This window comes from Dipodomys spectabilis, unplaced genomic scaffold (genome assembly GCF_019054845.1).
Source record: "Dipodomys spectabilis isolate Male_0828 unplaced genomic scaffold, ASM1905484v1 ptg000002l, whole genome shotgun sequence".
NCBI classification, from domain to species: Eukaryota; Metazoa; Chordata; class Mammalia; order Rodentia; family Heteromyidae; genus Dipodomys; species Dipodomys spectabilis.
The window spans coordinates 21,809,943-21,826,410 of record NW_024870679.1 but is presented as its reverse complement, the minus strand read 5'-3'; the positions used below and the strand labels follow the sequence as shown (position 1 = coordinate 21,826,410).

Genomic DNA, 16,468 nt, shown 5'->3' with positions numbered 1-16,468 from the left:
GGGACTGAAGGGTTCTTGGGCAAGGGCATCAGCCTTGAAGAAGAAAAGACAGGGATAAGGGTATTTTCTGTTTGATGCATCAGCAACGCCCCCTGGGCTAGTTCTAGAAAACCTACCACAAAGAACTACAGTCCTCTTTGATGTTTCTGGAGGTGAACAGGGAATGGCTGACGGTTTTGTTCTTTTCTTGGGTATGCTGACAGAGACAGGAGTCAAGTTAGCCCAGAGTCACTTGGATTATATATTTTTTAATATTGTACACCTAAAAGAAAGCTACACCTTATATTTAGAACTATTCTTTGCCTTACAGGCCATTTGACCAAAAGTTAAAGATTATATGTTATGAAGAAAAAAATCAAAGGAAATACAAAAAGTCCTACTTTGGATTTTAATCTCACAGAAGAAAATTGGAGGTTTTTCTCTTACAAATCAGACTTCCTCTATTTAATAGAACTGCCTTTCAGCTTCTTCCAGGGACTCATATCTTTGCTACTCAAATGTAAAATTCAGATCTAGACCCATGCTATCAAGGTCTAGCTACCAGCCACACATGGCTATTTGAATATTTGAAATGCTCCTAATTTGAACTGAGATTTCTTGTATGTATAGAAGGTACATCAAAGATTTAGAATGAAAAGAAGATACAATATATATGAATTTTCTGTTTATTGTATGTTGAAATGGACATATTTTCACTCTATTGCACTGAATGAATGCTTTAAAAAGAAAAAAAGATTGCCCGGCATTGGTGGCTCACACCTGTAATCCTAGCTACTCAGGAGGCTGAGATCTGAGGATCAAGATTCAAAACCAGCCCAGGCAGGTCCATGAGACTCTTATCTCCAATTAACCACCAGAAGACAAGAAGTGGCACTGTGGCTCAATTGGTAAAGCACTTGCCTTTAGCTGAAGAGCTGAGGGACAGTGCCCAGGCCCAGAGTTCAAGCCCCACAGCCAACATAAAAGAAAAAGTAAAAAGAAAAACACACTAAAAAGGGCCATATGTTAACTACATATGATTTAAAGGATAAAGTAGAACTATACGAGATCCAAACAGAGGATCAAGCACAAACAGTATTATATGATTTCATAGTGAGGCCTAGGAAATTCATTGGTACAGCTGCAAAATAAAGCTTGCGGCTAAACTCACCTCTACAAACCATCAGTTGAAACAGAGAGCCAAGTCTCATACTAGACTCAAATGACTCCTGCTTCATCTATTAAGGCATAATGAACTAGGAGGAACTGGGCTAGTGGTATGGGGCTAGCTCGCCCAACACTGGAAAATCTCCTTAGGGAGAGAATCCGTTGCTTGGGCTCTTGACTTAGACCACCTGGGTATAAATTCAGGCTCATCCAATTTCCATGGGAACTTAGGAAAGATCCAAACTTTAAGCTTCAATTTCCTCATCTGTCAGGTAAGAATGATGACAGTTTACTCAAAAGTACTTTTGTGGAGATTATACAGACAGATATTTACCATGCAAGACAATGACAGTCACTTAGCCTTTAATAAGCATGGCCTCTTATCAAGATCATACTAGAATTAAAAGATAAACACTAGGAAAATCTATAAGAGTACTATGCTGGGAACAGAAGACAAGAATTCTCACTCGAGATAGAATATGTTCACAAAAACAACTTAATAAAGAAGCAAGGAAGTATATGTTACTGGTAGAATTAGGTTCTGATAGTTTATCTATCGATTCAAATACCAATACCAATTTCAATAACAAACTGTCTCACTTCTACTGTTGGGAAGTAGCATATATAGCATCAATCCAACAGACCAAACAAAGAAAAAGAATGTTGATTAGGAGTCCAACTAGGGAGAATTTTCATAGCGAGCCATCAATGAAAGGGCTGTACAATATAGTTCAAATATTTCTCTAAAGTCTCTGTAGAAATAAATTTATAGCCAACATTATTCTCATATTTCCCCACAGCCCAGAGTGCTCTTTGTTTAGTGGTGAGGCATCGGAAAATGGGGTGGTATCTATGTCAGATGGCTAGAATATGTAAGTGGACACTTGGATCATTTCAGAACTGAATAGTCTGCTAAAGTTTTATGAAAGATCTATGGTGGAGTCTACATCTTTCTTCACTAAAGATTCAAAACATATAGGCAGAACATTTTTTAGAATATGTGGAAAACAATGAGCTATTGATCTAGAGTGGAGATCAATAGGAAAGAAAGAGAAAGAAGATCTGAGAAGAAAGAAGAATCAGAGTACGGGAAACCTTATTTTTGTAGATAAGAAATTTTCACTTTGATGGTAAATGAGGAAAATCACTGGATTTGAGAAAATAAACTTCACAATGAGATGAATAGGGGAAATGAAACACTGGAGGCAGAAATCCTCAGAAACCTTTTCAGTTTCCTTGGTCTTTCTACCACAAAGGATCCTTACATGAAATCCTATCACACTTCCTCTGTGCCTCTTTTATAATAACAATGCTTTTTATATATCATGTTTCTTCAGTTAGAGACTTTTGAGCTTATTGGTTAACAGCATAACTCTGGGGTCAAAGTTAACTGAGTCCAAATCCCAGCTCCTTAATATCTATCTGCACCTTGGTTTCCTTATCTATAAGAGGGAGATAATAAAGAACCTGATTCAAAGTAATGTCCTGAGGATTAAATAAATCACTTAATACAAGTTTAGTCAAGTGTCTCAACAACACCCAGTACACAATGGCTGTTATCATTAAGTTTCCTGACATTAAGGGCAGAAGTTTCAACTTTTTATCTCCAAAAATATCTAACAGAATAGAAAGAATTTCTTAATTGCTAAAAGAATGAATAACAACAATCTACCCTACCCATAGTGGAATAGAGCTAATAATTTAGTTAGGATAGTAACTGAGGAAGAAGATATCACACAAATACCAAGCCTGTATGATTAGGAGAATAGCAAAGAAGGTAGGAAGAAAGGGAATTTTTAAAAACAAAAGGGCTTAGAATGTTTTTTGTTGTTGTTGTCATTTGTTTTTTGTTTGTTTGTTTGTTTTGCTCTAGGCTAGTGTCCTACCACTTGAGCCACAGCTCTGCTTCTGGCTTTTTGGATGGTTAATTGGAGATAAGAGTCTCTTGGGGTATCTTGCCAGGCTACTTTTGAACCATGATCCTGTTTGCTGTTTATTCTTTGGAAATGGAGTTGTGTGAACCTTTTTGCCTAAGATTAGCTTCAAACCTCAATCCTCTAGATCTCAGTCTCCAAAGTAGCAAAGATCACAGGCTTGCACCACTACTGCATAATGATTTAGTTACTTTGGGAACAAAATGGCAGCAAGTGACAGTAGCTTCACCCGCACTGGGATTCTGGAAAGATGCCATGGTTTTAGAAGTCTGCTGCATTAACAACAGGAGAATTTTTAAGATACTGATTCATAATTGAAATTTTTTCACTTGTTAAGATTATCTTTTCTATGCTAAATTCATATTAGTCACATGGTGTTAAGTTCAAATAAAACATCTTGTCCAAATCAACTTAATTGATATATATTATTGAGTACTAACAATTACATTCAATAAAAAAGCAAACATTCATTTTTAAATGATTAGAAAATGCAACCATCTTACTGAGCTATTTCTATAACTAGATAGTAAAATTTAAAAATTACAATAGCAAACAATAACTTTAAACTTACCCTGAATCACAGAAACAGCTCCACAGTCCTTGGCCATGACTCCAGAGTAAGCGATTAAAAACTCGGTTGAAAATCCGATATAAACTTACTTCCTCAACATCAGGTACCTTCCAGATGCGAGGAAGAACTGTACGGACACTTGATTTTACTATGTCCAAAACCTAGTGGAAAAACAAAAAAATAAGTGCTTAAAGTCTAGTTAAATATATTTAACATTCAAAGATGAATATAGTCAGTTCGTACACATGGCTCATGCTGAGATCTGAGGATCAGGGTTTGAAGCCAAGCCTAGACAAGAAAGCTCATAAGATTCTTCAATGGACCACAAACAAAGAAAACAAAACAAAACAAAACAACAAAAAAAAAAAAAACCAGAAGTGCAGCTGTGTCTCAAGTGGTTAGTACAAGGCCTTGAGCCAAAAAACTCAGGCCCTGAGTTCAAACCTCGGAACTATAACATGTACACACCGAAAATGAATAATGTAATACATTAAGAAGTGCAAAAGTGAATCCATGCACTTCATGATGCTCTAGATAGGTGAGACCATTGGGGTAAATAAAGATTTCAAATAATATTCTTTATCATGAAGTTGGATCCTTTCTTCAGTCAATTAATAAAACTCAACCTGAAAAGATTCCTCTTAAGTATTAAAAACTGAGCTACTAAATATGCTAATGAAAGTATGGAACTTTTAGGCCCTGGGTTAGAAAAAGATTACTTAAAGCTAGGAACCAATAGCTCACGCCTATAATCCTAGCTACTCAAAAGGCTGAGATCTGAGGATCTCTGTTCAAAGCCAGCCCGGGCAGAAAACACCGTGTGACTCTTATCACCAATAAAACACTCAGAAAACTGGAAGTGGTGCTGTGGCTCAAGTGGTAGAGCACTAGCCTTGAGCTGATGAGCGAAGAAGAAGAAGGAGGAAAAGGAGGAGGAGGAGGAGGAGGAGGAGGGAAGAAAAAGAAGAAGAAAAGAAAGAAAAGAAAAGAATAGAAAAGAAAAGGAAAAGATTACTTAAGTCACATAAAGTTGTCAACCATGAAAGATTAATATGTTGGATTGTATCTTGAACTTCTTGGTATCTTAAAAAAATGACAACTTATAAACAGGGAAAATATACTTAAAACATATATACTTGACAAAAGATTAGTATCAAGAACATATAAAGGATTCCTAATAAATTATTAATATAAATCTCAGGAAAAATTTGATTAAAAACTTATATATAGGTATTTCACAAGAAGTCATAAATATGCCAAATAAACTTACAGAATAAAAATTAAAGCTAGATAGTAAGATAGAATTATCCATACATTTATCTAAATGGCGAAAGTGAAAAGTCTATTAATAGCAAGGGCTTAGAGAAGTTATGGATGTTCAGATACTCCTGGGTGATGCTAGTATAAGTGCAAACTTGTGCAATCACTCTGAAAAATAATTTAGCCTTATCTCCTCCATTTGGAAATTCAAATAGCACATAGCATCAGATAGCACAGAAACTTTATTCCTAAGCAAATATCTCACAAGGAAACAGAGGAAATATGTACAAAACTGCTCACAACGCTGTTCACAATTATAGATTCCTAGAAGCAACTCTCCAAAAAAAGCGAGAGCAGATAAATGGGCTGATTCTTCTCCTTGAACTATTACACAGTAGTCAAAACAAATAAAATCCATTGCATAACCCAGAGCACCTGGACAATAATGTTAAGTTAAAAAAAAAACTTTGTGTCATCCAGTAGGACAATCTTAACAGAAGTAAAAACAGCTAAAGTTTTAAAATATTAATAGGAAACGAATGGATATAATGTTAAAATATAATGAATTTAGAAAGCAAGGACTAGTGACTGCTCAATTCAAGAAAGTAGTTCGTTGCACCCAATGAACTCTTTGGTTAGATATGTTACTATCAAGATCATAACTTTAGATGTTGGATTTAAATAAAAGTAGGCCAGTCATACACAGACTAACAAAAAGAAACTGTCATGGACCAAGAACTATGATTAATCCAAACAACTGAAACCTGCATGATCTTAGAATAGATGCAAAACAATCCTTGAGAATAAACTAATTTTTATCTAATTCACATGCATGTGCCTCTTATGCATGCAGGTATTTCCAACAAAATTCTTGCTTAACAAAGAAAAAAGTAAATACCAACAAATAATTATTCTAGTTTCATTTCACCAAAGTGCATTATTTCATAGTTGGTTTTATCTATCCACTGATGGGAAGTGCCTATTAAAAATGATAGGGAAAAATGAAAATGGAATAAAGCCCCTCAAGCATGAAGGTAAGGTGAAAACATCATTTCTCTCAGCTGGAACAAACATGAAGAACTAGAGAACTCTAATATTCAATAAATGACCTAACCAAGGTAAGTTTCAAGTAAATATCCACTAGAGTAAATTTAGCAAAAGTTTTCAAAATACTCTATTCTTTCTAGAAGAATACAGACTAGAGCCTTTCCCATTGAACTGTGTGAGCATTCTTCACTTCCCTCTGCATTGTCTAACTTCCTTGGTTGCTGAAATTCAAAGCCTGTACTAGGTCAAGCTCCATCAGGAAGGGGAGGAGAAAGGCACAGATAATGCAGTCTGTAATAAAGGAGCTTATGAAAAGCATTGTGCTAGAAAAACACATTATTACCAATAATGATTGTGTAATTGTGGGAGAGGAATTTGTTTAAAACTTTAACATGAATTATTCAGAATAAAACCGATAAAATATGCACATGAGGCATAAATTTATGCCTTAATAAATTCCTTCTAAGCTATTAGTCTAACTCGATATTTTTTAACACAGAGGGCGATACTTGTGATTGATGTGATCTGAAAATCAACACTAGCAGGAAATGATACACGTAAATCACTTCTCTTTTCCATTGTCTGCCAATGTATTACTAAGTATCAATAGGCCAATGTTACAATTCAATAATAAAATATAAGAAAGTAGCAAAGTATGAGTTCTACAAGTTAATCTCAAGAATGAATACAGGTTATATGGAAAAACTGACATGTTAAAAGGGTTACCAATACGAATCCCTTTTCACATTATATCATAAAAGAATTATTCATCTTTAAAAGCGATTAAACAATTGAGATTATGGCCATTCATCCATTTCTTTTCAAGCATACCTCATGGTCAATTACACAGATACCCAAGAACCAAACAGAGGGCAGCTAATATACTTCAGTGTGTCCCGTTCTGTGCAAGCACTTGGCAAGGTAGATGATTTATAAAGGAAACGTCCTTGGCCTCTAGTCTGCAGATATTTTCTTCTTCATTTAAAAGCATTAGTAGTCTACTGTCCTAGTCCATACAAGCCTAAAAGCAGCAGCTTGCGAAGACAGTCAAGGAGTTAGGGATGGTGGATGTTTTCTGCATCTCCTTGTAGATGGAGATAGAAAATTCTTCTGCTGTCTTGGCACCCCACAAGCACCACTCACAAGGAGATTTCCCAGGATGCTGAGATGAGCTGGGTCTGAGCAATCCAGGAATTTCCCCCTTCTTTTCCAGATAAAGCCACAGGGAACATACATCCCCCCTTTGTTTCTCTATGCCTTCTGAGTTCAAGGAGCTTTCCAAGAAAGTAAGCCCTTGTCCTCAGAAAGGGAAGGGAAGGGAAAGGGGGGAGGAAAGGGAAGGGAAAAGGAAAGGAAGGAAAAAGGGAAAGGAAAGGAAAAAGGAAAGGAAAGGAAAGGAAAGGATTATAATTTGGAAGACACACGAGGGGACAAAAGCCAAGGGAACAGAAAACCCAAATCATCTCTTCCTCAAGCCTTCTATAAATTTCCTAACTGTGTTCGTCATCTGTCTGTTCACCTCTGTCCTGGCAGTCTCCTGTTCAGTTGGCAAAATTCTTCATTTTAACACAAACACCATTTCTTAGGGAGCCCTTACTTGCCAAGAAGTTAAACTCAGGTGAGATGATTTAAGAAATGGAGAAATTTTGGCCCTCCTAATATTATACTTAATACAACCCCAAGGCTTAAGACAAGATCTGCCACTTAGTAGCTGCTGTAATAATGAGATGTTTCTTGCAATGAATTAAAGACTATTCTAAAAGATTAAAAATCAGACCTAACACTTACTGAGGACTCACTATTTGCCAAGTACTGTTCTAAGTACTTTTATACATATTTCCTTATTTACTCTCAAAATGACGTAAGATATTGGTCCCTTCTGAGACTCTTGAGGCTGGATTTCATAAGAGTATATGTGAACACTTCTACAGAAAATATAACAGTCTTCAAAAGCAAAAACAATAAACTCCTTCCTGTCAAATCATTGTCATCTAATGAATTCCAGTGGGTTGGATTTTGCTAATAAATGATTATGAAATATTTGAAATATTTGAAATGATTATGAAATATTTGAAACATTTGGGATATCATATTGTAGATGACAAATCGCACACACAGATGACATAGCTAATGAGTGGCCAGCTATATGTCCACAATAATGGTTTAGCCTCTTCCCAACACTTGTCTTTGTAAGCCAACAGCAAAAGCCCCAAAGAAAACCCAGTGAATGGGCAGGTACCAGTGGCTCATGCCTGTAACCCTAGCTACTCAAGAGGCTGAGATATGAGGATCGCAGTTCAAAGGCAGCCCAACAGGAAAGTCCATGAGACTCTTAGCTCTAATTAACCACCAGAAAACCAGAAGTGGCACTGTGGCTCAGATGGTAGAGTGTTCCTCTTGAGCTGAAGAGTTCAGGGACAATGTCCAAGCCCAGAGAAAGAAAGAAAGGAAGGAATAAAGGAAGGAAGAAAGGAAGGAAGGAAAGAAAGAAAGAAAGGAAGGAAGGAAGAAAGGAAGGAAGGAAGGAAAGAAGAAAGAAAGGAAGGAAGGAAAGAAAGAAAGAAAGAAAGAAAGAAAGAAAGAAAGAAAGAAAGAAAGAAAGAAAGAAAGAAAGAAAGAAAGAAAGAAAGAAAGAAAGAAAGAAAGAAAGAAACAAAGAAACAAAGAAAGAAAGAAAGAAAGAAAGAAACGAAGAAAGGAAGAAAGGAAGGAAGGAAGGAAGGAAGGAAGGAAGGAAGGAAGAAAGGAAGGAAGGAAGGAAGAAAGAAAGAAAGGAAGGAAGGAAGGAAGGAAGGAAGGAAGGAAAACCCAGTGGTTCATTTTTAGATTCAGATCATCCCTAGCCAATGATGTCTGGGAAGAGAATGGAGATGCCCTATGCTTCATGGCCATGGAGTTTGGTCTAGTTTGCATAAAAGGCTATACATGAGGAGATGATGCAAATCTTTAGTGTATCTTTTCAGCAAACACCCATGGAATAACTTCAAGAAGGCAGAGAATAGCAGGCCAGAAATCAGACCAGGATACAGAAAATATGTAGGGGTTCCATTTTTGATAGCTTTGTGGATTCCATGGTGTCTTTACTTAAAAGAAATTGGGTAGAAACAGAATAATGTGTGAAATCCAAAAACAAGAGACCAGCAAGGTGCCCTTGTGTTTAACTGTGGGCACAGTGAGGTTAGCATATAGATGGTAAGTATCCATTTTCCTTACATTACAGCTTTTAAAAGCATCTAACCCAACATTAAACTCTCCATGGGAAACATAAATGAGAGATTCAGTCAGTGACAATATTAATAATATAAAAAGATTTGCCTTTTCCATGTAAAATATAGGACATTTGAAGGCATAAAGCACACAGGCAAATCCATATTTTGCAAGAACATACAGATGTTGAATGACAAACTGCTCCATATGGTTGAACAGTTGGTCCTAAATTAAAATAATGGCATAAGGTAACGGCAGTTTAGAAATAACATTAAAATCACTACATGCTATACTAATGATGCATGCAGCAGCCATGGCTAAAGGGTAAAGCCATCTTTGCTGATGTGAAATGTGCAACTCTGAGCAGCATCTATGTCAGTCCAAGTGAAAAAGATGAGAAATGCCATCACAAAAACACAGGCAGAAGCAACTTGAGTAGGTATTTAAAAGAATTTGCATTTGGTAAAGAAATAGTTGGTAAACAAGGATCATTCAGAATACTAAAGTCAATGCAAATATAGTATAGCCTTAATGATTTCTGCAATCATAGTTTATGCTTGGAAATCACATCAGAAAATAAGCTTTTTAGCAAAACTGGCACCCTTCACAACCCAACACTGGAGTATTTTCATACTTCATATATATTCCTGATAGACTATTTCAACCAACTGTATTCTTGGCAGAAGGCTGGATTATTATGCAAGCATGAATCTAACACAACATGTTAAATAAGATTAACTATTTCTATTTTCACCTGGTGAGATTCTTCCCAGAATGTAATTCCTATGTAATTGGATCTTTACATGTTGTCCCCACTAAGGAAAATATGTAAATACATTTTTCTTATTTCCAAGGACACACAAAAAAGAAAAGCATAAGCCAGGTGCCAGTGGCTCACACCTGTAATCCTACCTACTCAAGAGGCTGAGATCTGAGGATCACAGTTCAAAGCCATTGTGGGCACGAAAGTCTATAAGACTTTTTATTTTTAATTTTTTTTATAATCAAGGTAATGTACAGAGGGGTTACAGTTACATGAGTAGGTTAATAAGTACATTTCTTGTCAAACTTATTACTATTTCTCTCTTATCTCCAATTAACCATCAGAAAACCAAAAGTGGCTCTGTGGCCCAAATGGTAGAGCACTCACCTTGAGCTGAAATGCTCAGGGACAGCGCCTAGGCCCAAAGTTCAAGCCCCACCATTGACCAAAAAAAAAAAAAATGCATGTATACATATTCTTTTTTTTGTTAGTTCCAGTGGTTGAACTCAGAGACTTGAGCTCTTGCTTGGCTTTTTTGCTCATGGCGGGTGCTCTACTACTTAAGCATGGCATTTTGCTGGTGAATTGGAGATAAGACTTTGCTTCAAATCTCAGCCTGCTGACAAGTTGGGATTACAAACATGAGACATCTAATGACCAACCAGCAAAAGCCTCCATCCTGGAACAGAAAATGTAAGATAAGTATTTCCACAGAGACCTCTGACAGGGATTATGATGTGCCTAGAGTAGCACTCTGAACATGTTAATTCCAAAATAAATGCCAGTTGAAGGCATCTGTATGAGTGAGCAAACACATGAGTGAACTTTAGAAATCCCCATGGTGTACAAAACTGGCAACCAATAAATGTTTGTCAAATGAAATCAAATTGTGCCCTGTATCCTCTGGGGAGTCATGAATGCATGCCACTTAAATCAACTTGAGGGAGTGAGATTGGCTGATGTTTCCTTATTTGGGATCTGCTGTAATATCCAAGCAATGCTTACGCTCTCTCCATACTGCTCCCAGCCAAGAAGTGAATATGGCTAGGGTACCAGGGAAGGATATTTTTACCCTGTGTCATCTCTATAATTGGCAGCCCTTGTTCTAAGCATCCCTTTGGCCTGACTAAGACTCTTAAAATTTCACACTAGCCAGTGCTCTTTCTATCCAGTCTTCCTCTTTTCTATCCACAGGTGTCAGATCTTCATTGTAGTTGGAAAGACCTGCCTGTCTATATCAGCTCTCTACCCTTAAATTCTTTTGGGTGCTTGCTCATATAAATTTTCTTCACTTACAGTTCCATCTTACAGCTCCATGCTTGTCAGAGGATTGAACTAGCAAAGCTTTCCAGTGATTATTGAAGATTATCACAGCCAAAAGGAGGATGAATCTGATTAATCCACATCTAATGAAAATTAATTCCATCTTTGGCTTTCTAAATGAGTAACATCTAATTCTACATTCCATAGCTGACTTACAGTTCTGTGCTTCCTTTTGTTTTCTTGAATATATTTTCTATCTTATTTTATAAGGACACAGTCTAAGGTTTAAATTGAAAGTCATTGTAAGCCAATAGGCCATTGTTTATGATTCATTTCTACATATTCTACACAAAAGAATTATAAATGTGAAGACTCCTCAGGAAACTGAAATGGATTAGAGAAACAGCATAAGTACTTTTAGCAAAAAAATAAAAATCAGGGTTTTTTATGTGCCCCTTACAAGGCTAGAGATAGCTCTCTTCCTTGCTAGAATCCTTTGGCACTTAAAGTACAAATCTCACAATTATTAGCAATATTGTGATTTCCTTTCTTCATTCAGTTTGCTTCTTAAAAGGCTTTTTCTGCCAGGTTCTGGTGGTTCACACCTGTACTCCTAGCTACTCAGGATGCTGAGATCTGAGGATCACAATTCAAAGCCAGCCCAGACAGGAAAATCTTTGAACCTCTTATCTCCACTGAACTACCACAGAAGTAGAGCTGTAGCTGAAGTAATAGAGCTCTAGCCTCGAGCAAAAAGAAGGTCAGGGACAGAGCCCAGACCCTAAGTTCAAGCTCCAGGACTGGCACCAAACAAAAGAAGGCTTTTCTCAAAACAGACTCCAGTTTCTCAGTGAAGGGTGAGCACTTCTGAAATGTCATCCACCCAAGGTAAGGGCAGAGACAGTGAACCCAAGTCCATTTTACCACAATCCTCTCTCCTGTAGCTAATATTGGCTTTCTAATCTTAGCATATAAAGCTTTCTTTGCAATGAACTTTACTACAATAGTTCTTTCATTGTCAGGAAAGAATAAATTTCAGTCAGGCATTCTGCAATCACTTCACCTCTTGAAGGACTGACCCCGGTGCCTCATTATCCCAAGTCAAAGAAAACTCCAGATGCACACAGATGTGCTTGACCCCAGGCAGGTCATTCTAACCTAGACCTGGCCAGAAGTTCCAGTCACCAGATGGGAACATTCCATTCTGGGCCTAACTGAAAGTACCTGCTCCTAGCCCTTATTTCTCTGTTTTCTTGTTAAGACCCATATAAACCTGACCCTAACTCCACCTCTTCAAACAACCTCATCTTGCAGCAAGGTTGCTGCCCCTCACTGTTGTAATCAACAGTTCTTGCCTGTTGAGATGGAGTCCAGCCTGTTCTTTCCCCTCCATTTTCCTAACACCTCTGATTTTCATCAAATATAAATGAGTAGAGAAGCAATAAATTTAAAACCATTGTATGTTAACTATATAATACATATGAGTAAATCAGTCACATTTCAGAGGGGCTGAATGGTTATTCCACAATACGTAGATAGTTTTTATTTCCGTCTCAGGTAAATTTCAAACTGTTTCATGGTAAGTGGTCAAAAAGTTAAAAATAAAACTTCAGTAAGAATCTTTGTTTCCATGGAAGTTCAGTACCTCCATCACTGGCTGGCTGAGAGATATGCCTGATAGGAATGTTGGTTATATTTCATTTTTGTGAGTATGAAAGAATTATAAAGTTCAGCATCATTAATTTAAAAACAAAATCAAAAATGTGTCTAGAGTCCCCAGCAGTGACAAGTAAGGACTCCTGGGTAAGAGCTCTTAAATAGTTCCTGCAGGGGATAGGGGAGGGAATAGGAAGTTAGAGGTAGTGACCTCATAGTAGGAATTCTAATAAGTGGGAACAGCCTACACTAAGCAAAAGGAAAGAAATGTAAACATCACCCGGGGTGGAAAAAAATAACTTGTATTGTCAAAGCTCATAGAATTCACAAACTGTATGATAATGACCATTTGCACTGTGAAGGTTAAAATGTGTTTTTGACTTTAACTAAGTATCACTATTCCACAATACTACGAAATATGTGAAATTTATGTAATCACCTAATCTCAATTAAAGAAAAAAAAGTGAGAGAAGAGATGGGTTAGGAGAGGTGGGTGACAATGCTGTCAGACACTTTGTACTCATATACTGTTTTGTAGAATGGGAACTTCTTTGTACAACTACTTAAAGATGATTTTTAAAAATTAAATTTAAATTAAAAAGGAAAGGCACACCCAGAAGTGCTTACCCTTCATTATTTATCTAAGAAATTGGAGTCTACTTTGAGAAACCCTCTTGAAGAACAAAATGAGTGAAGAAAAAGAAGAAGTCAAGGTAACCATGACCAGAAAAATTGCCACCAGTAAGATGCATATGTGGAATTCCCAGACTAGCCCTACTGCTCACACACAGCCTTATGCCTAGCATTCTCCTGTCATTTCCAGGAGCCTCTTTGCAAGATAAACATGTTCTAATTAACAACAGCCCTTTTTTATTCTTTGCCAGTGAACAAACAAAAGAGGAATTCCTTTGCCCAAAACTAGAATTATCTATTGAGTTACCCATGTATAAGAATCATGGTAAGGGGCTGGGAAGGTGGCTCAGTGGTAGAGCGCTTGCCTTGCATGTATGAGGCCCTGGGTTCGATTCCCCAGCACCATATAAGCAAAAAGAAAAGAAAGCCAGAAGTGGTGCTGTGGCTCAAGTGGTAGAGTGCTAGCCTTGAGCTGAAGAGCTGAGGGACAGCACCCAGGCCCAGAGTTCAGGCCCACGACTGGACCCCCCAAAAAAGAAAAAGAATCATGGTAACTGCTTGGCTAGCAGATACTGAGACATTCACAAGCTCTGTGTTGGAGAAGTGAGCATCTTGTTACTTTCTAGGAGCACAAAGGAACTGCATACCTTTGATTTTTGCCGAAGGGAAGAAGCAAAACAGAGCTCAAAGAAAGAAAAGATACATTTAGATAATCATCTCAAAGGAGGGATTGCAGGATGTATAATTGTAAATAAGGAACTTGGCCCTCACATTAGTATTACCACTTCACCTTCTCAATATAGCAGTGTACAATTAACACTTAAATGTGGTTTCATATCTAGAAGCAGAAAAAAAAATCACACAATCTCAGAATAAATCAGCATGGGAGAAATAGGCATGATGACATACATCCTTGCTAGTAAATTTATAAGCAAACATTTATGATTAAGTTAGAAATCCAACTGGGTGTAGCAACCTTTAAAAATATGCAATAAATTGTTTCTCTCAATTCACAGATATTACTATTCTCACACATCATCTGATGATTCCATAAAATGTTTACCAGGCATTCTCATTTCCTTTATACAACACAGAAAAGCACTGTCTTAACCTGTTGTTGCATCCAAATAAATATAAATTACTAGTAAAGAAAGAAGAGTACATAAAGAAGTGAAATTACTATAAAGAGCTCATAAAACTAAATCTAAAACTGAGTCAAGTTAACAAATGAATCTAGAAAACAGCATAGATGTGACCGAGATCCACTCCCTTAGTTAAAGGGGATGGATATACGATGAAAAAAATCCATAAATGTTTCAAGTGGATTACAAATACAAATTCAGTACAAAATGCCATAAAGATTCAAACAGGGAAAGATAATAGACAATATTCTGGTATGGAGGAATTAGATAGGTTTCTGGAAGAATATGGAGATGAACTTTTAAAAAGGATGATGTTTGATCAAAAGAAAAATGATCAGAAAGAGACAGCTCACAGAATGGCAGAAAATCTCCACTAGCTATTCAATGGACAAAGGATTAATATCTAGAATATACAAAGAGTTTAAAAAAATTCAATAGCAAAAGAACCAATAATCATCCAGGTACCAGTGCCTGATCTTCGTAATCCTTGTTACTTGGGAATGAGACAGGAAGAACTGTGATTCCAAGTTATTTTGTGCAGAAGTTGATGAGAGCCCCTCTGACCCCGTGGCTAGGCATAGCATCACACGCTCGCAGGGAGGATCAAGGCTCCAGACCAGCTTGGGCAGAAAAGTCCTAAAGACTCTTAACTGTGTGGAGTGCATTTGTCATTAAACAATGACATGAAGTCTAAAGTTAAGTATGCAATGGCAGTCCAGGTATGTTCCTGAGCAGGAAGTCAACTATGTAAAAAGTAACCAGTACAAAACAGGATTGCTGGCATGGCTCTACAGTAGAACACCTGCCTAGGGAGTATGAGGCTCCTACAACTACCAAAAAGGAAATTATGAATGATCCCATGAATAAATAACAAATGCACTAAATGGACAGTTCTCAGAAGAAACACAAATGGCTAATAGACATATGAAGAAATGTTCAATATTCTTAGCCATAAAGGAAATGTAAATCAAAACTGCACCCCAGTCAAACTGGCAATCACAAGAAAATAAACAATAACAAATAACAGTGAGACTATGGGAAGAGACCAGGGAAGAAACTCTCAAACTGTTAATGGGAGCATGAAGAAGTACAATGATGGGAATCAGTATAGAGGTTCCTTACGAAATTCAAATCAGACATACCTTATTATCCTACCATAACACTACCGGGCTATATCAGGAGTATAAAACAATATACAGGAAAGAAATCTTCATAACCACATTTATTGCAGCTCAGTTGACAGTAGCCAAATTCTAGAATAAGCTAAGGTGTTCAATAACCAAAGAATGGACAAAAATTATATGGTATGCATGTATGTAAATATGTACACTCACCATGGAATATGACATTGGCATAAATAAAACGGAAGTTATATCATTTGCAGGGATGTGGATGAAACCGAGCTCATCATATTGAGTGAGATAAACCACGCTCAAAATGCCAAATATCACATGTTCTCCATCTGTGCCAATGTGTAGAGCACATCTAGGCAGCTGTTACCCTAAAACCAGATTTCTCCAGGTATCTGAAAGGCGTGTCAGATGGACACCTAGCTGCCTAGAAACCTGTACTTCTTTTCTGTTTCCTATTTGCATCCTTTGCACATGTTTAGGTAACCACTTTACGAATGTCTTAGGTAACCACTTTACGAATCCACAGGTCACAAGTCATAGTTTCACAGCTATATCTTAAGCTAAGATCTATGATTCTAGAAGAGTACTGGTTGAATATATTGAATTGTATGACTGTACTAACAATTTTTAGCAATGAATCTACCAAGAAGCATTTAGGGGTGCTTCAAATGTAGAACTTTTAGATATGACCCTACAATGAATGATTAATTATA

The 16,468-nt window shown here is 37.0% G+C and overlaps 1 protein-coding gene across 2 annotated transcripts in view; it reads right to left on the bottom strand.

Annotated features, from left to right (window-relative positions):
- Ttll7 (tubulin tyrosine ligase like 7) overlaps positions 1 to 16,468 on the bottom strand; it is a 123,416-nt gene that overhangs the window by 15,724 nt on the left and 91,224 nt on the right. For both annotated transcript variants that reach the window (XM_042683111.1, XM_042683119.1), the window contains exon 20: positions 3,652 to 3,812. In XM_042683111.1, coding sequence (XP_042539045.1) covers positions 3,652 to 3,812 — 161 coding nt within the window. The remainder of the gene's footprint in view (positions 1 to 3,651; positions 3,813 to 16,468) is intronic.